Below are 14,930 nucleotides of genomic sequence, written 5' to 3' on the forward strand. Positions count from 1 at the left end.
CTTGGCTTGATAAAGAAAATAGTATTGGGAGGATATGATTTGAAAAACGAATTCCTTTGCTCATTAACAGACTCCTGCTGTGTTAACAAGTCATAATTCTTGGTGGTTTAGAAATGTGGTTTCCTGGTGTATTGATTTGGTAGGGTCAAGGCTTCTAATGTAAGGATACACACAGAGGCAATTGTTAATATGTAACGTGTTGTTTTACTAGCAGGTTGCTGCTGTCTACTACTTAGGTTGCTTTTCTTTTAGTATAAGCCTGTAGGAACTATTTCCAAACAAATAAGGTGATAATAAGTCTCATGTTGCTCACAGACATTTAAAAATCCATAATACTACAAATGTTGTTATGGAGCGGATAGACTGATGAATCATATACAGAATTACTGTGAAATCTAACTTGCTGTTGTCTGTAATAGCTCTTCTGTATTACAATATGTAATAACTATAATATTTTTTCCCCATACTGTCTTTTTCATTCAGAGTGTGTAATTGGGTAATTCATAGGTTCTTTATCTAATGAGCTAAATGTCTTGCTGGAGCCTGCCTAAAGGAGGGAGGAAAAAAAGTTGCATTTTTTTTCACTGGACATCAGCTAACAGCAGAATTTCTAGATTATACCTATATATGATTTCTACCTATACTACTGTATATGTAGCTACTGAAAAACATCAGTTAGAGTTGTCATGATAATACAAGTCTCTCATGAGCAGTTCTAATGCTGTAGCAGTTTATGGCAAGACTTGCTCATGTTCTGTGTCCTCTTCTGTAATAATGGATTAAGAGAACAAAAACACATAAAAGTGATTCATGAAGGTTACTCAGCCTTGGTTATCTTCCCCGTGCTTTTTCACTGCCCTCTTTTTGCCCCTTGCTTCTGAAGCGTGGAATATGTGTCATTCTGACCCTCTACACTATCTTATATTACGTTTTCAAGTGATATTAACAACTCTGCTCTTTTCTTGTCAGAACATGCTTCATTAAGTAATTATATTTTCCCATGTTAAGAATCTATAAAACACATGTGAACTCTGACATGTTCTTTAAGAAGCAAAACAAAATCACAAAGCATGTTAAGCACTTTGCTTCCATCACTGGGAGTGAATGAGCCGTATGGATGAACTGTAATTTTGCTGGTCTTTGATAATGCCCTTTCCTCTGGACTGTACTTTGTTCAACTGTTATGAAATAGTTGTACTCAGAGAATAGTTGTTTAATAATGAAACAGTTTTGAATGGGAATAATTTATAAGGTTTGCTTCATGCAGAAAGGTAAAATAGCATAGTGTGTATGAGACTGCTGCTGACAGCATGTGCTGACTTACAGTAAGCTGTAAATGTTAAAGGATTTCTTATAGTTCAGTGTATCTGGTGCAGCTGTCCCTTTCAATTCAAAATTCATCTTTTGCTTTGAAAATGCTTTTTGCAAAGAAGTGATTTTTATTTCCTTTACTACGTATTGAGACTGGACTAGAAATGACACTCTGGGCCTCAAATATTTATAGACAACTTAACTGGTGAACAGGCAAACATTCCCAGAGTGGGACTTTGAAAATTGGGGTCTGTCACAGAAGCTTTCTTGCTTTTCCTCTTGCCCCTGAACCTCCCAGTGTCCTTGTTTTGATTACAGTGAAGTTGGGTCTAAATCTTCGTTTCAGATTTTAGAGAGTTGCTTAAATATTGCACACATACATAACACAACCCTAAGAAAGCTTTGTCCAACCATAAATCTAATTTCTTTTGGCTCTCTGTAATACATAGCCACATGTACATATTTCTTTAAGGATACAACATTTGACAAGATCAGTATCTTTTTCAGTTGCTTTAGGATTTTTTAGTCCTATTAAACATAAACAAGTTGAGAAAGGCAGTTAAGTTTTTTAGATTTTTATGTAAATACAGTCTTTAAAAATATTGACATTAATGTCTGCTCTCCAGCTCAGTTGCGAAGGTTACAAGAAGATATTGAGAGTATTCGAGAGGAAAAGGAGAACGAAATTTCAAGCACTCGAAGTGAATTAGTCAGTGCTCAAAATGAGATTCTGTCACTTCAACAAGTGGCTGAAAAAACAGCATCAGAACGAGATACAGATATTTGTGCATTGCAAGACGAGCTGCAGACAGTGCGAGCGGAACTCGAACGGTGGCGGAAAGATGCCTCAGAATATGAAAAAGAAATAGTGAGTCTGAAAGCCAGCTTTCAGCTCAGGTGCCAGCAGTGTGAGGATCAGCAGAAGGAAGAGGCTACTCGCTTAAAAGGTACTTATTTAAAAGGATGTCACAGACTAGCAGGAGCATCCTTCTCAATTTGATGAATGTCAGTTTCTCAAATCATTATTTGCCTTTCTGGTTGTAGTCAATTACTAGGTGTATGTATATGTGTATTTACATATGTGTATCAAGGCTTATAGTGTTACGAAAGTTGTTTTCTATACTTCTTTAAATAGTAACTGTCAATTTCGCCTAAATTAGCTTGTGTACCCTTTGATATCAAGAGTAGATTGTAATTCTACTAAGAAAAGATGAAAAACTTGTAATTTTGAGCAATTGATACTGCCACAGAGTTCCCAAAGGATTTGTGTAACTTCTGTATAATTTAAGCCCACAAATGGGTAGCTTTTGACCTTTTAATTTCTCTTGCAAAGCTTCACTTAAGACAAATAACTATTTTATGGCTTAAAACTGCTGATACCGTCTCATTTTTAAAATAAAAATGTTAACAAATTTAAAATTAAAGTTTATTCTTGAAGCAGGATGTAGAGATATACAAATGCATTGTGTGGAGCCACCATAGGGCTTCTTTTAGGTTCGTTCATTCGCATTTCACTTTACCTGTAATGCACCCACGTGTCATGAAGTCGAGTTGTGAGCCACTACTCCAGGCCTATAGCTTTAGGTCTTGGCGAATCTGCTAACAGAGGTCAAAAGCTCATGCTGGAACTTTGTATATGCTACACAGAAACTGGCATATGTAAAATACATTTTACATACTGAATCAGTCTTTGTGAAGCTGTCAGAGAAGTCTTTTTCCAGTTCAGACTCCGGCCTCTGTCACTTTATAACTAAAATGTATGTAGTATTACTTTCTATCTATTCCACCAGGGACTGATATATATAATTTTCACCATTTAGTTATTGCTTTAAACATTCTGCTTCTGTAGCATTATCTTCTGTAAAGCATTCTCTTCTGTAGCAGAGGTGTGGTATCTTTTGATTCTAGGTGCTTGCTGTTTTCAAATGTGGGAAATTATTTTTTTCAAATACTGACTTTTCTGTCAGTATTTCTAAAATACTGGAGTAGGCTCTAAACAGACCGTTTTCTTCTACTTTGTGCTTTAGAAAAAAGCTTGCAAAAAAAACTAAGCACTGGTTTGTTTAATGGCTCACAAACCTCGTAACAGAAAATATTGTCATGTTTTCTAGGTGAGAGAATTTGTGTGACATGTTTATATTTGAGATTTACAACTGACACCAGCTTTTCCTCCATTTATTAGCTGGTGATACTTGAAGCAGCCATGAAATTATTTTACTGGATTTGATTAAATGTTATTTATTGCAGGTGAACTTGAAAAGTTGAAGGCAGAGTGGAATGCTCTGGAAGCTGAGTGTGTTACACTAAGGAAGGAAAATACCTTGCTTGCATCTGAACTTCAGCGACAGGAGAAAGAACTTTCTAGGTAAGGACACAATGGATTTGGCTAGGGAGCTGTCATAGTAGCTGAAGAGGTTTTTGTTGTGGTTTTTTTTGGTGATTGTTTGGGTTTTTTTGTCGTTGTGGCACTAAATGTCTGATGATGTTTCAATAAATGTATTGAAATTGTATGTATATTATAGTGTTGGGATAAACACACTTTCATGCCAAATTATTATACCAGCCTATTTTTTTCTACTTTGCAAATGCTTCTGCATTAGTTACCAGTCATGTTATATTGTCACAAAATAACCTGAATTATTTTGCTGCTTTAATAAGGACTTAGAAGCATGCGTTGTAGAAGTATTTTTAGATTTAAGTTATCCTTCTACTTAAAAGAGAAAAAAAACCACATAGATATACTTACCTAAAATTTTCTCAGTGTTGGCAAATGATTTCCAGATAGTATGGTGTGTGTGTCTTGGAAACCTGCCACATCATAATTAGTAATGAAGGGCAGAAACAGCATTCTGTGTCATGTTTTGCTTAACAGAAAAATAGAAATCTTGATCGCCAGCACCATAGTGTCTTTTGGGAGGGATTTTAGAGTGCAGGAGTATATGCATTTTCCTGTATTTTTGCTGTTTGAGCACATGACATTGCTAAAGGCTATCTAAGTCTTCTACCTGGAAGTAGCTTCTCCTCTTATCCATTTATCTGCCATTATTATGTTGTTTTTCAGTTTCAGATATTGGAATTTAATTCACAAAGTAAATATGGGACAGCAGCTTTGTTTTACTGTAGACCTGAATTTTACTGTTATGCTTACATACCTGGTTTTTTAATTCTGGCTTCCTCACTGTTGCAAGATCCAATTGAAAAAGTGGAAATTTCCTACAGTAATATATTTCTAGGAGTAATGTGTTATTTTACAGCAATCAAACCTTTCTTTTTTGTTCCACCAAACCCTGATTTCCACACTTTTTTTTTTTTTTTTCATATGGAACATATCCCAACATAGGGGCTGGACTAGGTGATCTTTTGAAGTACCTTCCAACTCCTAACATTCTGTGAATCCCACAAGCAAATAACAGGATTTGTATAATGGAGATATGCAAGATCTCTCCCTTATATTTTCTCATCTTGCATAGGCACAAATTAACATTGGTTATTACACTGAAGTTTGTAATGGTTTAATTTAGAGCTTTCTATGGCTATTGCACTAAATACTTGAAGAATATACTAGCAATTAGCTCACACAACTGGAGTAAGTAGAGGCATATGTACAAATAAGTGAAATACTTCAGACAGCCTTGGGCAGAGTTCTCATTATAAATTTGTTTCAAAATACTTTGACGTATGTAAAATACTTAGTGAATAATAAAAAGTAAAATAATAAATTAAAAATTATGAATGATTTATTTAAATTATACATTATGATTAATTATACACACTAGGCTGTGCACATATATTTAAAAGCAAGACAGTGGCCAGCCCTTTGTGTCAATACTTTGTACAGGGAGACAATAATGATCTGTTTTTCTGGGATTGCTCTGGGCTGATATTTCCATAATAAATGAAAATTGTGTTAAGATTTGGAGGATTAAAAGTGCTTTAAAAAAAAAATCTTTGTTTAAATTTAAAACACATGAGGAATCAATTGAATTTTGTTTTTCAGCTCTCAGAAACAGAGTTTAGCACTAACCAGTGATATAAGTGTTCTTGAAATGTCTCGAAAGGAACTTGAAAATCAGATGGGATCTTTGAGAGAAAAACATCAACGAGATGCAGCTAGTCTAAAAAGCCAACTCAACGAAGCTGAGAGTCAAGCAAAAGATGTTCAGAAAGAGGTAACACAAGACATTATTTCTGTTTTGAGAGAATATAATGCCCAAAGATTTTGTCTTTTGAGCTAAAAGGGAAAATGTAAGACTTTATGTGAATTTTTCGTACTTTTACTGCAAGTACTTTAATGATATCTAACAATATATAAACTGAGGGTTAAATCTAAACGGGGATATTTCAGATAAAATGACTTGCATGTGTTTTGAGACCTTCCTAAAATTTGTTCAGGTGCATTACCTTAGTGAATTTACTTTTAAGTTCTTCAGACAGGTAAATCCTTATTCAGAGTCTTCCTGAACCGTTGTGGTGTAGCATTCCATTAGCTGTTATGGGTCAAAATTAATTCTCTGTAGTCAGTCTGATCTTTCTAGGTAGATTTAAACCTCTTACTTGACAATGGGACTACACATTCTTTACAAAGGTTGTCTTTCATCTTACTGGATCACCAGGCTTCCCAGGATGATTAACAAGTGCGTAAGGAAAAGCCAGCATTTTGAGCATGTATTTCATCTGCCTAGCCTCTCCAAATTACATCTGGAAGAAGGCCATAGGCTCCAACAATTACTCACTTTTTCTTAGGAGCATTTTGAGTGAACTTTCCCCCAGTCAGTGCTTTTAGATTCTTTTGTAGTCCTTTTCTTTGCTCTGCCATTAATTCATCTATGGCACATTCCTTAACATTTTCAGAATTTGAAAAACAGTCTTAGTAGGCATCTTTACAAATATATCTAATCTTTTAAATTTGTGGTAAATAGCAGTAATGAAAGTCATTGGTTCTGCCCTTACTAATCCCTGCCATGGGGAGTACTAGAAAGCTTGTGAACTAAAGAAAAAAAATTTTGAGTTTGAGAAAGAAGTTGCCCATATGGCAGTAATGCAAGACACATTCACCCAGTATTTTTTGTGCCTGACCCACTGAGGATTGTGGCATGATACTAGTAAGGCATAATTTTTTTTTTTCTATTGCCTTTCTTACTATTACGTTTGAGTTTGCTATGTGGGAAGAGTTTGACTCCTTATTCGTCTGTTTCTTGTTTTGTCCTCATAGTTTTTACAGTCTTTTCTAATATGATGTGTAATTATTTGTGTCATTACTTAATATTTAATATTTACTTAGTATTTCCTTGGTTTTTGGTAAACCTAACCCTTCAAAGTCAAGGACAATAATCTTCATTTAGGAAAAAGAAAAAAAAAAAAATCTAAGATTTTTCTACCCTGCTTTTTTTAAAAGATAACAGCAATCCAAGGTGAGTTACTCTAGGCAGATCACAGGGGTGGAAGCTGTGCACTAAAGAAATGTAACCATGTGTTGGGTGTCCAGGAGTCCACAGACTTCTCTCTTTCTCTTTAGTATGAAAAAACACAGGTTGTGCTCTCGGAGCTGAAGGCAAAGTATGAAATGGCTGAACAAGAAAACCAGTCACTCACAGAAGAGCTTAAACAATGTAAAGAAAACCTGAAGCTGCTACAAGAAAAAGGAAACAATGTAAGTCTCTACAAAATAGGAAGTTGCATTTTGACACTGGCAATTCTGTTGACAAAGGGAATATGTTAAGTGTCAGGCAGAAAAGGATGGATTTAAAAAAAAAAAAGGCTTTGTGCCATTTTATATGCAAAATTCCATTCTGGTACTACCTGTGGAAATTTGCAGATCTTCACACTGTTACAATTATGTACAGAAGTTAATTTTACAGTAGTGTGACATTTTTAATTGTGGTCTTAGATATCTGCTTTGTTGAAAACATCTGGCTTAAATACTAATAAACCAGAACTAAGTAAAACTTCTGTTTCAGAGAATGATACATGAGTAAAGGCTGAGGGGAAAAAAACTATCCAAATGAACTAAGCAATCTTTTTTGAAGTGCTTATATATTATTAGTATTCATTACAAGAACTGTTCCCTCCTTACTCCTACTCATGCTTCTTAACAGTGGTTATCCCTGATTGGCTCGTGCTTTATACAGTGCAGTCGAACTGTCCTTCCTATTCAAGAATGAAAATACTCTTCTGTTGCAATTAGATAGTGTTGGGTCTTGAGTTTACAGCTAGGGACAACTTTTTTTATACTGAGACTTGTGAAATTCTCCAAATATGAAGGATGTGGCAGACATGTTATAAGGTAGTCATAGCCTAATTTTAGATGCCTTACTACCCTGAGATGTCTCATTTATGTCTTCCTGTACTGCCTCTATGATCAGTGCAGGAGTTACTGTCCACTAACTCCTGTAGTGGACAGTACAGAACAGGAGGGTAGTGGATGCTCTGCAATAGCCTTTTAGAAAACTATTTCTTTGCAAAGAAAGTTTCATAGGTTGAATAATCGAAGATAGCTGGCTTCTAGATGCCCAAAGATTTTATGAATACTCTTGCTGTAACTAATTACTGAATGTAAAACTCTAACATAGTAGAGCTGTCTAAGATATAAAAAATTCAAAGCCCTTTTCATTGTTTTTTTTTAGCCATATTTTCAGGAATAAGATGTTCTAACTCTCTTGAAACCTGCTTCTTGCTTAGAATCTTTCTGCCGTGCTCAGATAATACTGAGTTATTAAAGTAGTTGGAAGTCAAAAACAACAACAAAAAAATCCCATTTTAAAAGAAGAGATCACACTAAATAAATACGAATGTGAGATTTTCTACTCTGTTAAAAACAATAACCTTGGAATTAAAATGACAGTTGGAAGAGGAGGAGTAGTAGAGGGAAGAAATACTCTGAAGGGAATCGGAGCACCCGATGAAAGTGGAAAAGCATGTAAGTTAAGGGAAATATTAGGAAGAATTTGACGTGTATATTTAAATGAAATTGGGAACCACAGCAGTTGCCAAAATCTGCATCCAGAGGAGGAGTTCTGACAGTTGAAACCTGGAGGTCATAGAATGTATTGGATTGGAAGGGACCTCCAAAGGTCATTTAGTCCAACTCCACTTCAATAAGCAGGGACATCTCTAAATAGGTCAAGCTGCTCAAAGCCTCACCAAGTCTGACCTTGAATGTCTCCAGGGATGGGGACAGGCCAGGGTATGATAAAGAGCATCTAACCATTTGAAAACCTGGGACAAGCTTGCTCTTCAAGCAAGCATTACTCACAGTCATTAATGTAAAACATATCTATTGTGTGGATTATTTGCAGCATCGTGGTTACTGAGCTGAGCTCTAAGGTCAAATTTTTCAAGTACCGCTGTCCCCTTATGCTGGAATCGTTGTCTGCTAGTTCATTTCTGAGACAGCATCCCACAGAAAGTGACTTCCCACTGTGGGATTTGTTCCATTTTGTGACCTCTCTGTATCTGAGTTTCTATATCTCCATATTCTAATACAAGATGGAATTTTTGATGAAGCACTTAGTTAAATGCTCCCCAATAATAAGGAGCCTTACTATATATCCATAAGTTCACGAAGGGGAGAGTTTAATCCTTTAGAGGCTATTTCATTTAATGTGGTGGATATTTGTCATCTGTTCCTTTTACCAAGATTCAACAGCTATGAAAATGTGTAACTTAAAAATAAATAAATCCACTGAATTTTTCACTGAACTAACAAATGTTAGAAAAGACAAGGCTTCTGTACTGCATTTGAGATAACATTTAAATATTGTTGTTATACTTTAAAAAAAGTTGTGGTGCTTTTCTGAAATGCTGAGCAGTGTGGTGTGCTACCTGTGCTTGCATGCTTGTAGTCACTGATGGCTTCTGATGCACTTTATGTGACAGATTTATTTTTGTGAACGGTTTGAGAACATTAGTGGCTCTGGTTGACTTAAACTTCTGGCACTTTTTTGAACATTGCTGTGATGATTTCTACCAACGTGCTTTCTGTGGGAAGGTGGCACTCTGATTTGTGGCACCAATGACACAAAAATGATCTTGCATGAAAATGACATCAGTAGCTACACATAATTTTGCTATTAAATATTTGCCTTGATTAAAACAAATCTGAATTGAATGGCAGAGACTAGAATACATTCTAAGATTCCTGTTTTGAACCATATTGGAGGTTCTATGATTAAGTGACTTCTACTAATTCATAACAAGATGAGATTTTTATTTACAAATCACAATCTTTTTGAAAGTCTTAAAACATTAATTACATATTTGACTGAACAAAATCAAGGTGATTTCAGCACAAAAAAGTTCTTAAAATATTTAGCATGGTTTGAACTTAACCTTCTGTGTGTCTTTGTGTGTGCACGAGTATATTGGCTATGATACAGAGAAAGCAGATGTCTTCCCAGGGCAGCTTAAAAAATATTTTGGTCCATTTTTGCTTTTAATTTATTATACTAAGCATAGAGGCTGTCCATCTAGAATGTGAAGCAAAGTAGTTTACAGGTAATGGAATGTAGCAGAGAAAATGTGTAGATGGTTCTAATGAGGCCATAAGCTAAACAAGCTCTGAATCTTGCCAGCTGGTAGTTTGGCCCAGCTGCAGCATTTGATTGGTTTTCAGGATTGCATTTGGTCGCAGGGCTGCTGACCTGCCAGAGATGCTGTTCATTGTGGTATCTCTGAAATGAACTTCCCTGCTTTATAATAACTCATTGTTGATTGTACAGCCATGTTACAATCTCACAGAAATGTCTGAACTACTGGGTTTGCCTGTGGACATAGTTGTAATTGATTCACTAATGGAGGGAAAAAATTGTTTTTCCTGGCGGCTGGTGATGGAAAGTGGGAAAGGCTAACTAGCAAGGAATGAAGAAGGAGTTGAAAAATTCAGTATCAGGTGTGAGTCTTTCTACTGTAAGAAATCCAGATGGGATTTCCTATCACTTAGAAAAACTAAAAACAATTCTAAATAAGATACAGGCAAATCAGTTTAAGATTTGTATTGTTTCTAAGTGCGAAATCCTGAGTTGTAACAAGAGGTTTCTTAGAACATTTTCTGCTTCCTTCCCTTTATTTTTAAACGTCCCTGTTCATTTGAGTAGAACGGTGTACTAACTTTGTATACCAGATCAGATAATGCTGTATTGTCTTAGATGTCTTTAATACATTTTGATTAAATCAAAACTCACTGACTTATTTTCCCCTCTCTAAATCATCTTTACCTGATTGATTTATAGCACAAAGTGATTTTTAATATCCCTTCCCTTCTTTAGCCTTCCATATTACAACCCGTCCCAGCCGTATTCATCGGCCTAATCCTGGCTTTCCTGTATTGGTGTTACGGCCCATTGTGGTAGCGAAAGGTACAAGCACTACTGTTCAGTCAATGTATGTTTGTCCCTCTCACCTGTTCGTGCCATTTCTGTATAAAATAGTGCATGGTGGAATGCTCACAGGTACTCCTTTACCTGAAGCAAACCCTTCATTTAATACACCGTACCGTTGATACTGATGAGCTGAGCGATCAACTAATAATTTAACATCTGCCTGATTTCTTTAATTATAACAAGAATTTCATTCTAACTGGTTCTGAATGTGCCTCTTCTAACTCAGTTTGTCTTTAGCAAATGAGCTGCCTTTTGCACAATGCTGTGATGCTAGGGCCTGTAAGAAAACTTAATTGCTTAATTAACTATGAAAAATGAAGAGTTTGCCTCTAAAGAATAATAAAAATCAACAAGCTTTGGTTCCTATTTATGGACTAAAATTCCTCTCTGGCTCTAAACACTTTCATTTTTCTCACTATTGCTATGATGAAGATGGAAAGCAAGACAAGATGAGAAATAGGTGGTTGGTTTCTATTCTGAACTCTCAGCTTGCATTTTCTGTAACATCTCTTGGTGTGTCCTCCTCTCAAAATGCTATCGTTGTCATGAAACGTTGTGACAGTCCATTAGAAATGACATTGTTAAGATCTGCTACAAACTTACTTCATGGATCTGGATTTAAATATACAAAAACTAAGTTAAAGATGTCCGTACTGCATAAACCTGCGTCTAGTGAATACTGAGCACAAGTGATGCTTTAGACATCTTAAGCCCTCACACGTGTAATAGCAGATTTCTTTGAGGTGTGTGCAGTAATGAAGCTGGAAATGAGGAACTGACAAAGTTCTCCTGAGGAACCTCAGCCGTGAAGAGTTGTGGAGTTCCCTTTGCTAGAGAAACAGTAGGGCTCATGGATAACGTTTTAGTGATGCCTATCAACAGGTACTCAGGACTTTCAGGAGCCACGAGGTAAACTGATTAGTATGAATTAGAACAAATATGATATTGATTTTTTTTTTCTCTCCACACAGAGACAATGGCCTTGGATGCCTGTGATGGCAGCTTTGGTTGCTGTGACAGCCGTGGTGCTGTACCCAGGCCTAACCAGAGCTTCTCCATGAGAACTGTTGTTGAATCCATACACCGTCCTCCCTTTAGAAGCTGGCAACATTCATATACTGAGGGAAAACTGATTAATTCTCTTTCTTTTTACCTCTTAATACAGCACAGCTCTGCGTGAGAACAGCAGTAGGGTCATTTGCTTTAAACTGTATAAAATGTATCTGTCTATAAAAGAGGGAATAAAATTGTGATTCATCATACTGTGAGCAATATTTTTGCTTACAATTTCATGCAAGTTTTAAATTAGTATGTTGGGATTCTGAATACTATAATGGTGGCCTAAAGTAGGCTTCTTGGTACCAAATTATTTATAATGGCTAGAGTTGTGGACATTTTAGAATCTGATTGCCAGATTTAAAAGGAAAAAAATGTTTCTGATTTGGACACCTAAGCCAAGTAACCTTGCAGATGCTTGGAAAACAGATGCATTGTGCTCAGTGCCTTTCAGTATGATTTCTTTTTTTCCCTTTTTTTTTTTTTCCTTAAAAACAAACAAAAAAAAAAAAACTAGTATACCATTTTACTTGCTGTTAGTCACTGAGCTGTTGGGAACAAGACTTAAGAAAACTTATCACACCATTTTAAGGAAGCATATTTTTCTTTGATAAGGATTACTTTATTAAGGATTTTTTGGGAATAAACACAATTCATGTCCAGCCTTAAAGAGAGAGAGATACTGATGGTGAAGACCAGCCTGAAGTATTTAGAGTACGAGTGTAAACGTGTGTGTTCTTGAGTGAACTAAGGTATTTCTGGGAGCAAGTACTTGGACATTTGATGGACATAGTGCAGTGATTCAACTTACATTAACTTTAGTTTGAATGTAATTTATTAAATGTCATATATTTAAAGAGATACATCCTTTAAAAGTACAAAAACTTTCTCACATATCACATGTATCAATTTATTTCTTCAGTCATTTGATACTTTCTGACTTGAGCTGGAGAAGCTCTTTAGGTAAGGTTTTGTTGATGTAACTTTATTAAGAGAAATGCTACAGTACATCTGTGATTAGCTGAAAAAGATCTAAGATACATAAAATACTACAAAATTGGAATCACATACCTGGTGAAGTGTTGTCAGGTAAAGATGATTTTAATTTGGTAGTAAAATTTTGTGCATTCTCATCACATGGCTGTAAGTATGATGCAGTGGTCCCCATTATAAAGTTTATTTTCCTGATCTAAATACGATAACTATTGCTGAATTTTGGTGGGAATCACTGTAGTTAGCGCTGAATTAAACGTAGACTGTAGTTGTCTTGTTCAGCTCAACAGTTCTGTCAAAAAAAGTTTATTAAAGACTTAAATAATATGTTAAAGAATGGTAAAGTAAAATGGCTCCGCTAAAGGAAACTTCAAAACAGGGAGGTATTCTCAGCAATTGAATTGGCTTTAAGGAATGTTACGGCAATCGACAGATAGTCTAAATATTTAAATAGAAATTTAGCATATAATTTTCTTTGTGAGTTTCTAAGGGTCATTGTCCTTTGATTACAGGTTCTATCTTAAGTTTCATGGAATTTGCTAATGGGAGGATTATTAGTTGGGAAAAATAGTCCACAAGTCACTTGTAGAAAATAAATATTGTCATTTAGTTCACTCATTTCATCCTTTTCAGTTACAGGAAGCCACCCAACCACAGAACACTCGTATGCCAGTGGTACTTAGTACCTCTTGTATATAGGTTATTGCAAATATTGTTCTGAAATGCTTAAATTCAGAATTACATTTTTTAAAGTAAATAATTGTTTTAAATCTATTTTGTAAAAATATAAAAATACAATAGAATTTCTGGAGTACAGATTAAACTATTTGCACTAACACACGTGATGTGCATGATTTAATAAAATAACTTTACTCTCCCTATGCATGTTTTTGTTGAATGTCATTTGAAAACAAAAGATTCGTGCTAAGTTTCTTTTGCAGTAGATATTGTCACAGTTACTAGGCACAATGTCTGCAGCATGTCCAGTAATAGCAAAAAACCTTTTTTTTTTACCTTGTATTTCACATTTGCACTGGTTTAAGGCTTGTTTTTGTTTTGGTTTTGGTTTTTTTTTCCTAGCTGATCTCTCTCCTGTCTGTGGTTTTCAGAAAGAAAGAGGGGAGGAGAGAGCCAGGGAAGGCTTGTTAGTGTATTGCCTTGGGGAAGAAAACAAGTGCTCACAGCTGAAGGGTGGATCATGCCTGTGGCAGAGGTGGTGAGGTTGGAGGAACAGTAGCTGCAGATAGTGGGGCAGTAGTGGAGAGCTCTTCTTGGGGCAGGGAGCCCGAAGCTGTCTCCCCTCTTCTTTAGCATCCTGAACTCCCTATTATTTGTCCCTCTTTCAGCTGCCATTTCTTTTCCAGTGGATTCTGTTCCCTCCTCCCTGCCGGTAGCATGTAGACATGGTGTGAGGAGGTGGAGTGGAGCCTGGTGGAACTGTGGTCCCTTGTGGCTGGCAGCAGGGAAGGTGCTGAGTGCCCTGGGGCTGACCTTGGGGCCAGCCTGCACTGCCATGGCAGTGCCTCGTACTGAGCAACCCTGCCTGTGACCTAAGTTTGTTCTCATGTTAAAGACAAGTGTTGTTTTTTCAGAGATCTTTGGAGCATCAGAGAGCTGAAATTTGAGACCCAGCATGGTTACGCTAAAGGGGAAAGATTTCTAATTTCTGTGCATGTGTGCATATTTATATTATAAACACAGGTGCATAGAACACATTGCACAGAGGTTTGTGCTTACCAGGATACCTGTGATTCCCTAATACGGGGCCTCTCCCAGGAGTTCTTTACAAGTGCATGTTCGAAATCATAAGGAATAAGCTAAAAATGCACAGTTCACTCTTCTGTTGTGAGAATCTCTGGAGAAGGATTGGATAACTGGGAAGCTACTGTTCTTCAGTGCTCTTATACTAGAGCAACAAGTGGAATTATTTTGCAAGCACTCTGCACACAAACCTTTCTGGGTTTTCATTGTTTATGGTAAATATATGCTCTTTTACATGCATATTGAGGTTCTTAGTTGTGAGGCTTGATTTAGGTGAGCCTTGGAGTTACTGTAACAAAGCAGCTTTTTCACAAATAAGATATCTACTTGTGAAATAAGTGCTTTGAGCTTGCACTTAAGTTTGAGGTTTTAAAAAGGTTACTCATACTAGAAAAATCAATCCGACAGTTGTTTTATCAGTTTCTAGTTGAA

The 14,930-nt window shown here is 36.1% G+C and overlaps 1 protein-coding gene across 2 annotated transcripts in view; it reads left to right on the forward strand.

The window, feature by feature from the left end:
- Positions 1-11,951, forward strand: part of SLMAP (sarcolemma associated protein) — a 42,879-nt gene extending 30,928 nt beyond the window's left edge. The window contains exons 10-15 of one of the 2 annotated variants that reach the window (XM_008948986.1): positions 1,938-2,258; positions 3,559-3,676; positions 5,309-5,480; positions 6,827-6,961; positions 10,575-10,664; positions 11,660-11,944. In XM_008948986.1, the coding sequence (XP_008947234.1) occupies positions 1,938-2,258; positions 3,559-3,676; positions 5,309-5,480; positions 6,827-6,961; positions 10,575-10,658 (830 nt within the window). In that variant the 3' untranslated portion in view covers positions 10,659-10,664; positions 11,660-11,944. Of the gene's footprint in view, positions 1-1,937; positions 2,259-3,558; positions 3,677-5,308; positions 5,481-6,826; positions 6,962-10,574; positions 10,665-11,659 lie in introns of both variants that reach the window. The other variant, XM_008948985.1, reaches the window with a different exon arrangement.
- The last annotated feature ends 2,979 nt before the right edge of the window (positions 11,952-14,930 follow it).

This window comes from Merops nubicus, unplaced genomic scaffold, assembly GCF_000691845.1.
Source record: "Merops nubicus isolate BGI_N331 unplaced genomic scaffold, ASM69184v1 scaffold11441, whole genome shotgun sequence".
Lineage (NCBI taxonomy): Eukaryota > Metazoa > Chordata > Aves > Coraciiformes > Meropidae > Merops > Merops nubicus.